The 15,022-nt window shown below is 47.4% G+C and overlaps 1 protein-coding gene across 2 annotated transcripts in view; it reads right to left on the reverse strand.

The window, feature by feature from the left end:
* Positions 1 to 14,576, reverse strand: part of Cndp1 (carnosine dipeptidase 1) — a 30,358-nt gene extending 15,782 nt beyond the window's left edge. Inside the window, exons 1-6 of one of the 2 annotated variants that reach the window (XM_051163872.1) lie at positions 14,410 to 14,576; positions 11,619 to 11,768; positions 10,239 to 10,401; positions 8,299 to 8,387; positions 3,956 to 4,156; positions 1,838 to 1,922 (exon numbers count right to left, since the gene is read on the reverse strand). In XM_051163872.1, the coding sequence (XP_051019829.1) occupies positions 1,838 to 1,922; positions 3,956 to 4,156; positions 8,299 to 8,387; positions 10,239 to 10,401; positions 11,619 to 11,768; positions 14,410 to 14,493 (772 nt within the window). In that variant the 5' untranslated portion in view covers positions 14,494 to 14,576. Of the gene's footprint in view, positions 1 to 1,837; positions 1,923 to 3,955; positions 4,157 to 8,298; positions 8,388 to 10,238; positions 10,402 to 11,618; positions 11,769 to 13,891; positions 14,033 to 14,409 lie in introns of those variants that run through there. The other variant, XM_051163873.1, reaches the window with a different exon arrangement.
* Between the last annotated feature and the right edge of the window lie 446 nt (positions 14,577 to 15,022).

Raw genomic sequence — 15,022 nt, forward strand, 5'->3', positions numbered from 1 at the left:
TACAGAGTGAGTTCCAGGACAGCCAAGGCTACAGAGAGAGAGAGAGAGAGATCCTGTCTTAAAAAAAAAAAAAGTATATATTAGATGTAGCCGATGGGCAGCTCAGACTTTATGTGAGTCCCCTAGGAAGGGAAGCAGGGGCTGTCTCTGACATGGACTCTGTTGCCAGGTTTTCAATCACTTCCCCCTCGTCGGACTGCCTTGCCAGGCCACAGGGGGAAAGGGCACGATCAGTCCTGATGCAACTTGATGAGCTGGGGTGGGCTCCCCTTTTCTGAGCACTGGGGGAGACAGGGGGAAGAGGAAGGGAGGAGGAAGTAAAGTGAAAAAGTAAATAAATTAAAATTTAAAATAATTCTAATGAAACAATAATAAGCCGGGCGTGGTGGTGCACACCTTTAATCCCAGCACTCGGGAGGCAGAGGCAGGCGGATTGCTGTGAGTTCGAGGCCAGCCTGGTCTACAAAGTGAGTCCAGGACAGCCAAGGCTACACAGAGAAACCCTGTCTCGAAAAACAAAAAACAAAACAACAACAACAACAACAAAAATGAAACAATAATAAACTTTAAAAAAAGTCTCCCGCTATCAGACAAGCTTTGAGGCATGCCTGTGCAATATTAGATTGAATAGGTTACCTAAGGGGAGAAGACCCACTATGAATATGGATAGTGACATGATCTCCATTCTGGGCTTAATAAAAAGGAGAAGGCAAGCAAGCTGATCACCAGCATTCATCTATCTCTGTTTCCTGACTGTGAACTTGATGTGACCAGTAGCCTCAAACTCCTTTGATCATGACGACCTCAGTGGATGCTATATCTTTCCAGCCATGATGTATCATATCTCCCTGAACTGTAAGATGGAATAAACTCTTTATTTTTTCTGAAAAATAAAAATAAAAAAAAAGAAGGTTTGGGGGCCTTAGAGAGATGGAAAGTGCTTGCCTTAGAAACATGAGGAGCTGCATATGATACTTTAAACCCATGCTTTAACACACACACACACACACACACACACACACACACACACACACACACTGTGCCAGGGGTCATGGTACACACCTTTAACTCAAAACCTCGAGAGGCAGTGGTGGCACACACGAATTCCAGCACTCGGAGGCAGAGGCAAGCATTTGAGGCCAGCCTGGTCTACAAAGCAAGTCTAGGACAGCCAAGACAGAGAAACCCTGTCTTGAAAAACAAACAAACAAACAAACAAACCAAACAAACAAACAAAAGAGCAAAAACCTCAAGAGGCTCAGGCAGGCAAATCTCTATGAGTTGGAGGTCAGCCTGGTCTATAACAAGCCTCAGGCTAGCCAAGGCTGAATGATGAGACCCTGTCTCAAAAAATAAAAATCTGGGCACAGTGGCATGCAGTTATAATCTCAGCTCTGGCAATGTGGGCATAGGCAGCTCTTGTAGCCTAGTCAGCTTAGCCTGCTTGGTAAATTCTGGATTCCAGTGTCGCAAAACTGAAAGTGGACACCACCTAAGACACGAGGAATGACACCCAAGAATGACCCCGGACCTCCACATGCATGCCCACACATGTGCACACGCACACACTTGTGTACCTGCACATATATGCATGTTTACAAATAAACAGCCTTTTAAAAATAAGTAACATAAATAAATAGAAAATAAGTCAGGGCAGCATTATGAGAAGTAGCACATGGCATGGGCTTCATTACAAGCCCAGAGAGCAGACACAGGAGACGAGCAGGGGCTAATGATAGAGCTTTCCTGTCACTACAAACCCTTTCAGAGCTGACTCAGAATCCAAGGAGAACAAACAGAACTGACCCTCCCAAAAGGAAGTAGAACGAGTTATTACCTAGAAGAGCAACCAAGTCAGCCATTGGCTCGTTGAGGATGCCACCAAAGGTCCCTGAATGGAAGTCTTGATCTCTGCACTTTACCTATAAATTGGTGAAAGAGAAGAGGCTCACCTACCACCACCACGGTCCCTTTGCTTCCCACATGCTGGAAGGCGGGTCTGGTCGTGTGCTTCAGGACCAGACCTGACCTCATGCCTCATGGGTCCCAGTCATGTGACTTGGGGACTCCACCCTTCTCTGTTTTAAACTCACTTCATTCTCAACCTGTTCCACCACCACAATTCTATCCAAGATGACCAGACCATCCTTGGATGAATTACTGATGCTCACATAGCCGGCTTGCCCTTGGCTTCGTCTCATGCTTTAGGTCAGCTCTCAGGAGAAGGTTTGCTCCTCTGGGAAACTTACTTTTCTTTCTCTTTCCACGTGGAGTGATTTCTTTCTCTTTTCAATTGCACTCAATTCCTTGATGCCACTTTTAATCTATCTCTCTCTCTCTCTTTCTCTCTCTCTTTCTCTCTCTCTCTCTTTCTCTCTCTCTCTCCCTCCTTCCCTCCCTCTTTCCCTCCTTCGTGTGTGTGTGTGTGTGTGTGTGTGTAGGGTATGGATTATGTATGGGTATGTATGTACCTGTGTGCAAGCATGAACACTGTGCATACATGTGTGGAGGCAAGGGAAGAATGTCAGATGTCTTCATCCTCTCCACTTTATTCCCTTTAGGTAGGATCTCTCACTGAACTTGAAGCTCACCAATTTGCCTATGGCGGCTGGCCAGTCCCCCAGTGCTAGGCTTACAGGCACCCGTGGCCACACGCAGCTTTATGGGCAATGGGAAGTCTAACTCAGACCTTAATGCTTGCACAGCAAGAGCTCTTACGCCCTGAGCCATTTTCCTAGCTCTCCTCCCATAATCCTTTTCTTCCCACCTCCTCTACAGCTTCCTCCATGACTGATTTGGTCTCAGAAGCTTCGAGTGGCTTACACATTGTCATTTACTGCCTTCCACCTTCTGGCTGCCATCCTTGTAGCTAGCTCCGAACCTTCGGTCTGAACCCAGACCTAAAGCTGGTTGCTCAGAGTGTCAGCCACTGGGACATGCTACCAGCTTCTGAGGATCTGGAACCGAATTCAACATCTGCGGTTTCTTCCTTCCAGCTTGAGCAGGACCCCCCCACCCCCACCCATTGGTTCCGTTCAAGCATTGTCTCTGGTCCCTTTCCTTCTCTCACTCCTGGCCAGTGCTCTTTTGCTGCTCTCGTCCATCCTTAGTGGGAGGGAAGTCCCCCACTTGGTCACTTCAGAGTGAGAGTCTCACTTTATTAGGCAGCTGTACTAGCAGAAGTTCAGTGTGTCACCAAGCCCAGCTGGTTCATACCATTTAAGCCTCGTGAGTGAGTTGATATTTCCATCATGTCAACTAGTAAATTCACATCCTATTGTGTCAGAAAACTAAAGTGCCTAACTAATGACCCACCTGGGAAGGACTTTTCATTATAAATTGTGTGTGCTGCCACAGGTTGCCTATGTTACTGAAAACAACTTAAAGGGAGGAATAAGCTTGGGCTGGGTAAGAGGGTTGCACTAACTTTTGAGATAGGAAACTAAAGCTCAGAAGTAAAGATAGTGACACAAGGCTGTGTGTCGCAGACTGATGCCATCAGCCTTTGATTTCCTCTTGGCTATAGCACTAGGGTCCCCTGATGCCAAGGCCTGCAGGCACACAAAAGGGAATGAATGCTAGCCTGGCATCATCTGTCCAGGTAGTCATCCTGACAAGTATTTTACTCCTGCTATGGGTTCTATACCCATAGTTTTATATATATATATATATATGTGTGTGTGTGTGTGTGTGTGTGTGTGTGTGTGTGTGTGTGTGTGTGTGTGTAAAACATATAAACCCAAAACTCCAGGACCCTAGGAAAAAATACATCCAAGCATATACACTCTAAGTTTTCACGATTTTGTGAATCACACACCCAGCCCCAAAGACTTCTATGACCACCCAGACTGTGAGTCCTAAGGGAGAGCTTCCTGACTTCCTCTTCAAGGTGCCCAATAATACTCTATCCTGTCCACTGACCCAATCTCCCCCCACCAAGTGGCATTGCCAGCACCTCCACCGTGAAGTAGCAGTTTCCCCGGGTTCCGCAGGTGAGTGCTGGCTTCCTCTTGCTGATCCACAAGTTGTCTGAGATCATAATGTGGTCCACGCCAGAGAAGAAACGGTCCTTTTCTCTTCTGACAAGTTCTTCCAGGGCAACAGAACCAGCTTCTTCCATCCCTTCCAGGATGAACTTGATGTTGACGGGAAGATCCTGGGTTAATAAAAGAACAAGAGAGATTGTACAAAATTCTCGAGCAAGGTTTTATTTATAAGCTTGGATTTAGTACAGACATATTGCTAAGTAATCATCGATACTCAATGTATGGATTGCTTACCTTTCCAGCAGCTCTGTTTACAGCAGCTGAGGAGAAACAAAGGTGAGACCAGCAGACGGGTTCCATGTGACCCTTTGGTTTAATGCTATGACAGAATTTGGAGCAGAAACCCCAAAGACAGGAGCATCTATACTGCAAAGCTTGATTGTGCTTCGAGAGGTAGAGGTGGCAGGGTGGGATAGGAAGGGACAGGACAGAAGAATCCTTCCCCGAAAAAGAAACTTTCTCTCTGTCTTTCTCTGTCTCTGTCTCTCTGTCTCTCTCTGTCTCTGTCTCTCTGTCTCTGTCTCTCTCTGTCTCTGTCTCTCTCGTGTGTGTGTGTGTGTGCGCGCATGCACATGTATGTGTACATACAGGTGCACATGCACATGTGAGTACATGCATGTGGAGGCCAGAGGTCAATGTCTAGTGTGTTCTTCAGTTATTCTCCACCTTGATTTTTGAGACAAGGTTTCTTGCTGAATCTAGAGCTCACCATTTTAACTGCACTGGCTGGCCAGCAAGTTGGGGGACCTTCCTGTTCTCTGAGCGTTGGGTCTGTAGGCATGGCCGCCTTTTACACGGGGCCTTGGCATTTGAACTTGGGTCTTTTTTTTTTTTTTTTCAAGACAAGGTGTTCCTGTGTAGCCTTGTCTGTCCTGAACTTACTTTGTAGACCAGGCTGGCCTCGAACTCATGGAGATATGCCTGCCTGTGGCTCCCCAAGTGCTGGGATTACAGGTGCGTGCCGCCACTGCCCAGCTTGAACTTGACTCTTAGTACTTGCTTGGCAAGTACTTCTCCAACTGGGTGATCTCCCCAGCTCCATTAAACAGTGTTTCTGAATAACGGTTATATGTTACAAATGACTCTGTGACTCCCATAATTCCGAGCATGGTAAAGGAGAGCTCTTTGCTTTGAAAGATTGTTAGGCCTCAGGAAAAGTTTCCTTTCAACAATGTTATTTTTCAACTGTGTTCAATCTGGTTTTTGGGTTACTCGAAGGCTTTGATCTCGCAGCTAAAGAGATCTTACGGTTTTCTCTATATAACACTGGATACGGAACATCTACCTCCTTTGAAGTTTTGATCCTTTTTATCTGACTAATTTGTGTATCTTTGAGAGGCAGGCTGAGAGTTTCGGGTGTTTCTCGCAGAGCACAGAGAAGGTTTTGGAGCACTCTTGCAGCTTCAAGCCGAGGAGTGACATGGCCACCTATTTGGATGAGGGCACTGGGGAACAGGGCTTAGCCAGTTCCACGGTACAGTTGCCCTTCTGTGTGTCCTAGGAGGAGGGGCTGAAGCTCCAAAGCATCAGCCCGATGTTCTTTAGCAACGTGAGCACAAGGTCGCTGCTGAGAAGTTGTAAGGAAGGACAATCCCAGCCATTCAACTTTATCAATGCAGACTCAGGAGCCAGCTGCAGGGGTGAAGGCACGCTAGCGACTCAGGAGCCAGATGCAGGGGTGAAGGCACGCTAGCGACTCAGGAGCCAGATGCAGGGGTGAAGGCACGCTAGCTCAGAGGCAGAGAAAGCACCCACATGGCCTTCCTACTCAGCTGATGTCCCAGAAGGAAAAAGCCTCTTCTGTTCTCTTCTTAGAAGCACTTCAAACTGAATGTCCCTCCTTTCTACTTCCTGTGCGTTCCTCTCTATCTGTCCCCCGAACTTTCTCTCTCTTTCTTTCCTATGTTCACTTCCTGTCAGCTGTTTGCTTGCTTTGCCTCTTGACCTAGAGTTAGCTTTATTTAATCCTAGTTATAGAAAGTTCTTAGATTAAAGGTGTGTGCCAGGTCTGAGCCACACCACAACTAGAAACAGGTTTTTACAGCTCACAATCTTGGGGTTTTACAATATGATCAAATTTCCTGCAACAGAGAAGTAGCTGCGAAGCTAAAGAACATTTCAGCAAATCATATTTCACAAGCCATAAACCAGGGCTAGCCACATGCTCAGCAGGGAAGGGCACTAAAGCCTGGTGACCAGAGTTTACGCTCCAAAAGACACCTAGTGGAAGGAGAGAAACATCCTGCAAGTTGTACCCTGATCCGTATACATATGCCTGGCACATGTGCTCCCCCTCTGTACATGCTCTTCTACACACACACACACACACACACACACACACACACACACACACACACACGATTTTAAACATTAAAAAAATAAAAGATCTAAGTTAAATCGATAGCTCCTTAGTGTTGGACCAGCAACCAAAGTCTGCATTCGGTCACCTATGCTCCTCAGAGGACCTGTACAACCCAGCATGAGCTATGTCTCTTCTGAGTGATTCATTTCTCTGAGATGAAGGACTGGCATTAATGGCTGCTCTGCCTCTTAGTGAGATGATACATGGGGGGGCTGTCAGGGGAGGAATTCTCCGAGAGCAAGAAAAAAGGAGAGGAGGGCTGGGGTCACTACAAGATCTCCACAGTTGTCTTTGTATTGGCTTAGGACAGTGTCTCTCTCTGTGGGCCATGCTGGTCTAGAACTCACGGCCTCCTGATTCAGCTCCCAAGTGTGGACTCAGGGTGTGTATTGCCATATCTAACTTGCAAGTATTTCTTTATATGATCCCCCCCACCCTGGGTTGTGTTCTCATTCATTCACAGGCAAGGGAAACGAGGTTCAGGGAGGTTAGAGCTGTGCCAAGGGCAGTAGCTGTTTCTTATTGCTAGTGATTAGGTAATGTTCAGAGCTGAACTTAAGAAGGAAAGCACAGGGCTGGAGAGGTGGCTCAGAGGTTAAGAGCACTGACTGCTCTTCCAGAGGTCCTGAGTTCAATTCCCAGCAACCACATGGTGGCTCACAACTATCTATAATGTAATGTGATTTAATGTCCTCTACTGGCCTGCAGGTGTACATGCAGGCAAAACACGGTATACATAATATTCAATAAATATTAAAAAAAAAAAAGAAGGAAAGCACATTGTGGCCTTTATATAGTCACATTCTTATACATATTGGTTATGTCACATGGGAAGGAAGGAAGGAGAACAGAGGGAAGGGGCGAGAAAGGAACTCAGCTGAGGGGAACTGGACAGAAGTGGAAGAGGAGAGGAGATGAGTTAAAGGGAGAGAGAAAAGGAGGAAAGAAAAATCAGAGAGAAGACATAAAAAGGGGGAAAGGAAAGTAAATAAGAAACGGACCAGGCCACATTGAAAGGAGGAGGAAAGAGGGAGGGAGGGAAGGAGGGAGGGAAGGAGGGAGGCAGGGAGGGAAGGAGGAAGGGAGGGAGGGAAGGAGGGAAGGCAGTTAGCCCTGTGGATGCTCAAGGCCTGTTTATCTAAAGTTCTCTGCATAAGAAGATGGACAGTGGGTCCAGCCGACACTCCCTGAGTTACCACGCTCTTGTTTCTCAGTGCAGTGGATGGTTTGAATGCAAGGGTGACTTCCCTTCTAATCTTTTGACCTACCTATTGTGCTCCACCTTATTGTTTGGAAGAGTCTCTCGCTGTACTGTTTGCCAAGGCCGTCTGGCCAGCAAGCTGCTAGGATCTGGCCGTCTCCAGGACCCTGGTACTGGAATTATAGACATGTCACCTCACCCAGCATCTTTGAATGGGTGCTAGGGATCTAAACTCAAGTCCTAGCAGGCACAGAACCCGGAACCATCTCCCCAGCACTGTGTTCTGCTTTTTCATGTGTGCGTATGTGGTATGATGTGAGGGGCGTCACGCACATGGCACAGCACACATGTAGAAGTAAGAGGACAGCTTGAACGAGCTGGTCCTCTCTTTCCATCTTGTATGTCCCAGGGACACTGGGCAGCTGAGCCAACACAGCAGCTCCATGCTCTGGTTTTGATGTGGCTCACACTGCAGGCTGCGGTCCAAGCTTCCGGGATGCTTGCTCTCTGGCTTGGAGGCTCTGAGTAAGTCCCCTGAATTCCCCAAGCTTTACTTTTCTCTCTCATGATTGTTATGGAAAGTGAGTACGCAGTGCAGTGTGCTGGGGATGGGTATGCTACTCAAAGCAGGTTTTAACTACAGTTGTCTCCTAGCCACCACCCTCTCTCAGGCCCAGTTGCCCACCTACCTGACCCAGAGCTCTGAAGGTGCTCACAGCATTGATCCAAGCCAAGACAGGGCCTTTGTTGTCTGTTGCTCCTCGTCCATACAGTTTTCCTTTAAGCATGGAAGAAAAAAAAAATCAAAACAGTGCTAGCAAGCCTGCCAAGTGATATGAACTCAAGTTTGAGATGAAAGAAAAAGCTGCATTTGTGTTAGAAATTTCCACAGTCATGTGACTGTGCTTTGTGATTATGGTCAGTTAAATATTGCAGATCAAAGCCAAGCATTTTGGGGGTAGTTTTAATGCTCTTGGGACCCATTTGTCCCTGACCCCTGTATCTGCCCTGAACATCGTTATGGCCACTAAAGCTTGGAGAGTCTATGGTGAGTCAACCCTGGGTTCAGTCCAAAAGCAGAGTGTGTCCATGGCGAGCACCGGAAGCCTGTGTGGACTTTTCTCTTGAGTTACGTGACCCAGCCACGCGATCTCTGCCAATGTATTTGGCAAAAATAATGACTTTCTTTGCTCTTTGACTAATAAAGTCTTATATAGCCACTTCCACAGTAGAATATGTTATTGTGAGAAGTGTGAGTCTGTGTTCCTGGGACAAATATGGCCACTCTTATTTGTCTCCAGAATAATCTATCTTCTAAAAACATTTAAAAAAATTTTTTTTTTGATTTATAGGTGTGGATGCTCTTCTTGCAGGCTTATATGTCAGTGCCCCACTTGTTTGCCAGGAACCCTCAAAGGACAGAGAAGGGTATCAGATCCCCCTACAACTAGAGACACACATGGTCATGAACTGCCATGCATGTGCTAAAAATTAAGCTCAGATCTTCCGGCGCAGCAGCCATGCTCACAGCCACTAAGCGTTTCTCTAGCCTGCAGAATAAACCATCTTTTTATGACCTTTTATGTGAGGGCTGGTTTTGAGTCAACAGCTAAAAACAGTGCTGCTTTGTGAGTAATTTCTAACATTCTAGGTACAACTCTTGCTCTGGAGTTGTAAAATGTCCCAGGTGTGACGGTGCTTGTCCGTGACCCCAGCGTTTGTAGGTAAAGGCCAGAGACCCAGGTCAAGGCTGGAGAACCTGAGACACTGTCTAAAAAAAAAAGGCAAAAGAAACAAAAGAAATGCAAAGCATAGTTTCTTATATACAAATAGGATGGATGTTTAACATCAGTCATATAAAATAAGCAAGTCTAAACACACACACCTCACTAGTCTTAGAAGAACTTAGCTGTTTTGTCTAAGTTCCTTGATAGCCCCAGATAGTTTGCTGCTGAACAGCACACGCATAGTCTCTCCTGCTGAGGTTTCTCTACTGGAAGAACACTGGAATAGGGATGTGTGCCCATTTCTCTTGACTTTTCTTCTTCCCTCTTCACAACACACAGATTCAATCTGCTTTAAAAAACGGTCTAGACAACTGTTCTCTGGCCGAGAACCTCACCCCGCAGGGCACAAAGGCACAAGGTGCGTAGTTTCTTCCACAGATGGAAGGACACGAGTGTCATTGACATGAAAACAGGAGTTCTCTCAATCCCCAGCCCTCTGTAGTGTGTGCATACGCATGTGTGCATGTGCGTGTGTGCATATGTGTGTGCGTGTGTGTGTGTGTGTGTGTGTGTGTGTGTGATCAGATCTAGGTCCTGGTGTATGCAGGACAAGCACTTTACTACTGAGCTATACCTTGGACTTCTTTTCTTTTCTTTTTAACTTTTTATTTTGAGTTATGGTCTTGCTTAGTTGCCCCAGCTGGCCTCAAATTCACCTTGAAGCACAGGTTTGGCTTGAAATTCTGATTCTTTCTCCAGTCTCCTGAGTAGCTTGGTATAGTCTTGAACCACCACACCCGGCCCCACTCATTTTTAACCATAGCTAAAGACTGGGGCTGTCTTTGAATCTGTGCCAAGCCTTGGCTACAAAACAGGCTCCCCTAGAAGCAGATGACACTGACCGTCCACCTCTGTCAGCGTGTAGGGGTCCGTGAGCCACCCGTCCTCTTTCTGTGCTGGCTGAACGTCCAGGTGCCCATAGAAGCACACGGTGGGCTTCTCAGGATCGTTTCCCAGCTCAGCCAATATGATAGGAGGGATAGGAAGACTCTGGCCATCAGGCATCTGTGGGGCAGGGGGTCACAGTGTTAAAGCAAACCAAACTCTAACGAAGAGCCCACACTTTCTCTTTCCACAACATTCAGAACAAGACTCCTGTCGACTCCACCCTCGAGTCCCTGAAGCACACATAACTGTTCTGAGCATCCCTTTCCCATCTCTAATGTGCATACAATGGCTGGGGATGGTGATGTGCGCTTTCAACTCCAGGACTGAAGAGCCAAGGCAGGCAATGCTCCACGCATTTGAACCAGCCTGGTCTACAGAGTGAGCTCTAGGCCAGCCAAGGCTACCTGGTGAGGTTCTGTCTCAAATAAATAAATAAATAAACAAACCCACAAAACAAAGCCAAAAAGTATATTCCATGATACTCTTTTTTAAATGACTATATGAAGCATCATGGGAATTTTGATTAGCATTAATTATTAGATATGCGATGCCAAACACTATATAGTTCTTTGGAAATAGTCTTCAAGAACCCAGATCTCAAATGGCTTAAAGCAGCAGATTTTCCAAGACCTGGAAAACTTTGATGATTCTTAGGTTCTCAGTGCTAAAGCCGGAGACATTGGATGCTTTGATGCAGCTCTGCCGTACGACAGCAGTTCTAAGCAATGGTTCTGTGCTGCCTGGTTTTACATCACCTTGACACAAGCTACAGTTATCTAAAAGGAGGGAACCTCAATTGAGAAAACCCCTCCATAAGATCCAGCTATAAGGGAGGACAGAGCCCATTGTGAATGAGGTCACCTCTGGTCTGGTGATTCTGGGCTCTACAAGAAAGCAGGCTGAGGGTTGGAGAGATGGCTCAGTGGTTAAGAGCACTAACTTCTTTTCCAGAGGTCCTGAGTTCAATTCCCGGAAACCACATGGTGGCTCATAACCATCTATAATGTGATATGATGTCCTTTTCTGGCCTGCAGGTGTACATGCAGGCAGAGCACTGTATACATAATAAATAAATCTTTAAATACATAAAAAACAATAAATCTTCTAATAACAAGGTGACCCACAGCATGACCTCCATTTTCTTCTGCCCCCAGTCCTGCTACGACCAGAAGTCACAGCACAGTTTCAATTTGGGCTACATGGAATGTTTCATTCTTGTGGGAAACCCGGACTCTGTAGAGGTTGAAGTAAGTCCTTCTCTTGACACCACCTAAGGAAGGCATGGCTAACGGTTGCAGAAGTGGAGGCCCTGAGCTGGAGGGAGAGCCCAGCACCTGTTGAGAGCCCAAGTCTACAGAATCCACCCCAGCTCCCAGGTCCCGGAGTTTGTCTGCAGCCAAGGCCATCATCCGGAAGAGCTCCTGTCTGAGACAAGGAATGGGCTGCACAGAGTCACTCTCAATGGCCACCCACTCCTTCAGGGTCTGAAAAGAAAGACAATGAGGGGTTATCAGATAGGGCAGAAGAGCCCATGCCCACCTGGGTAGGGGCTGACGGGAGACCAGTTCCTAAACACTCTTTAGCTCATAGAGTCCTGCAGATTAGTTTAATAACACAGTGGCATGCAAAAGCAAGTGCAGGGAGTGAGGTGACATTGCAGTTGCAAAGCTTGCTTCACAAGTGGAAAAATTGGGATTCAGCTGCCCAGAGCTGACTCTGCAACACATCATCTGGACCCTGAGGCCCATGCATGTAATCCTAGAACAGTAAGGCAAAGACAAGCGGATCCCGGAGGCGCAATGGCCATCCTGTTGAGCCTATTGATAAGTCAATAAGACTCTGGTTTCAAAACAAACAACAACAAAACCCAAAATATATCAAAGTGGACAACACCTGAGGAAAGCATACAATGTTGACCATTGGCTTACACATGCACACGGGGACGCGCGCACGCACACACACACACACACACACACACACACACACACACACACACACGATGGATAAGCTTGGGGTTTAATTAGAAACCTGGAGACCAGAGCCATCTAATACCAAAGATGTGGTAGGGTAGCTTGGGAGAATGCAGTCAGCCCGTCCCTAGATTTTTGATCCTCTAGGCGGCATGGCCAGGACTTGAACTCTTCAATGTATGAGTTTAGCTACCCAACCTGCCTCAGCCTGTGGCATCAAATGCCTTTGAGAACTCCTTAACCTTTCCATCTCAGGTTTCCAGCTATAAAGGAGAAGCTTGAGGCTGGCGAGTCGGCTCAGTGGTTAAGAGCAATTACTGCTCTTGCAGAGGCCGGAGATTTAGTCTGCATCCAGCACCCATCACGATGCCTCACAACTGCTGATCATAGAATCTAGTGCCCTCTGCTGGCTTCTATGGGTTCCTGCACACAGGTGGTACACATAAATCCACACAGGCACGTGAAAATGAAAAGCAAGTAAGTTACTCTTTAAAAGTAGAAGATGCTCCCTAATTCCAGATGGACGAGTGGCCACTGTGTTATAGGGCTCAGAGGACATTCACTGGGGAATAAGCTGAGATCATCACTCATGGTCTAAGGCTGGAGCCTGAATGGCCCAAGCTGGAGACTTTTTGTTGTTGCTGTTGTTGACACTATGTAAACCAGAATGACTGAGAATGTATGAGAGTTCTCTTATCTCTGCCTCCCAGGCGCTGAGATTACAGGTGTGCATGGTTGGTTTTAGTGGGAAAGTAGCATCTATTTTGCATAGCTGGTCTTGACCGCTTCTTACTTTTGTTTAATTTTTCTTTTGTGGTGGTTATAGCATTTACATTTTTGTGGTAAGAGAACCTCTCTTAGGGACTATTAGGTTTGACAGTTTTCACTGGAGTGTGAGAGCAGGTGCTGCCCACCCCCACAGCGAATGGGAAGATGAGGAGGCTGGAAGAGGGGCCACTCTGACTGCACGCCCACACCTGCCCTCAGCTCCTGCAAAGACGCTGTATCTCCACGGACTCTGGAGACTCTGCTTGAATTCCAAAAACCCGAGAGCTCTTCCTGTCTGGTCACCATTGCAGAGGAGGAAGGGTTGCACGGAGGTCATGTTTAGGAACATTGGCCTGGGGAGTCAACTCGGTGCCTTTTGCACGAAGCACAATGGCTTCACCTCTGTTTGCATGACAATATCCTTGACATTGGCTGATTGATGCAATTTCTGGGCCAACCTGGTACCAGGGGTGTAGACAATGAAGTCTAGTGAGACGCAGAGGAGGCCCTAGATGCACCCAGTCGGTGTGGAAGTCATGCACAGTGACGCGCACCGACAGTCCTAGCACCTGGGAGGAAGAGGAAGGGCGATCAGGACTGTAGGGCATCCTTTACTAGGTGTTGAGTTCCGGGTAGCCTGGGCTACATGTGACCCTGTCTCAACAAACAAACAAAGGCAAAAACAAGAAACGCCCAAATAAGTGTGGGGAAGGCTGTGGTCACGGGCCCAGATGCTGACAGAGGGGACAGAGCCAGTAGAGAGGGCAGGGGGGAGCTGTCCTGTGAGCCAGAACGACCTACACCTACTGCTCCTCCCCTCCTCGCCGGGCTTCTCTTTCTTTTCCCAAGGCCTCTCTGTGTTCTTTCACCTGTCCTCTTCTCTCCATGTGTCCACACCACGTCCTGGGAACCAGGCTGGTGTTAGGAATGAAGCCAAGGACTATGGATGCTGGCAGTGAAATATAAATGGGTCTCCCGCTCCATCTGGGATACCTGCGCTAGAAAAAGCATGATCCGCAGAGATGCTGTGGGACACCTGCCGGGGACACCTGCCGGGGACAGACAGTGTTCGGGACTCTGACACGAATCTCATAGGCACGAATTCTCCCCTTCCCCCAGGCAGGGTTCTTTTGTGTATCCTGGACCATGATGGCCTGGAACTCAAAGACCTGCCTGCCTCGGCTTTCCAAGTGCTGGGATCAAAGGCCTGTGCCGTGTTGCGCTGCCGCTGCCGCCGCAACCTCCTGAAGAGCACTGATATTTTAGCCCACTAAGAAGTCATCACCATTTTGGATAGAATCATATCACTAGACACAACATCCCACATCTCCCCGATGCCACCAGGTTCCGAAGGAGCAACCAGAGCATCGCGCGTGGCTTCTCGTACCTGCACGAACTCATCCTGGTGGAGGTCTATGTACCGGAAGAGCATCTCCAGCAGCCCCGAGGGCGGAGGAGGCGAGGGGAACATTTCCTGCTCCCGCCGCAGCAGCAGTGCCGAGAGAGATGAAGCCTGCGGTCGACAGTTAAAACACAAGCCAGCATTGGGAGTCCCATCTTTGGAAGTGTTTTCCTAAAGCTGCTGCCCAGTGCTGCTACTTTACGCGAACTGGACTAAAGCAACCAGAGACAGCTGAGCCGGAAGTGTGCGTGTCCTCACATCTTTCCCTCATACGCCTCCTTTTCAAAACGAATGGATTTTTAAATACATATATGCATATACTTTTTAACGATTAAATATTAATTTAGTTAATTAAAAAATTTATGGTGTGGGTGTTTTCATTACATGTCTGCTGAACACTATGTGCATGCCTGGTGCCCATGGAGGCTAAAAGGCAGCATTGGATACTATGAGACTAGGGTTGTGTTCTGTTATGTGGGTGCTGGGAATTAAACCTCTGTCTTTGCAAGAGCAAACTACTGACACATTGCTCCAGCATGTACTTTTGTTGGAAAACTTTATACATGAATACCTCATCTACGGCGTTCCCTGCCTGCCC

The sequence above is a fragment of the Acomys russatus genome, chromosome 20 (genome assembly GCF_903995435.1).
Source record: "Acomys russatus chromosome 20, mAcoRus1.1, whole genome shotgun sequence".
Taxonomy (NCBI): Eukaryota; Metazoa; Chordata; class Mammalia; order Rodentia; family Muridae; genus Acomys; species Acomys russatus.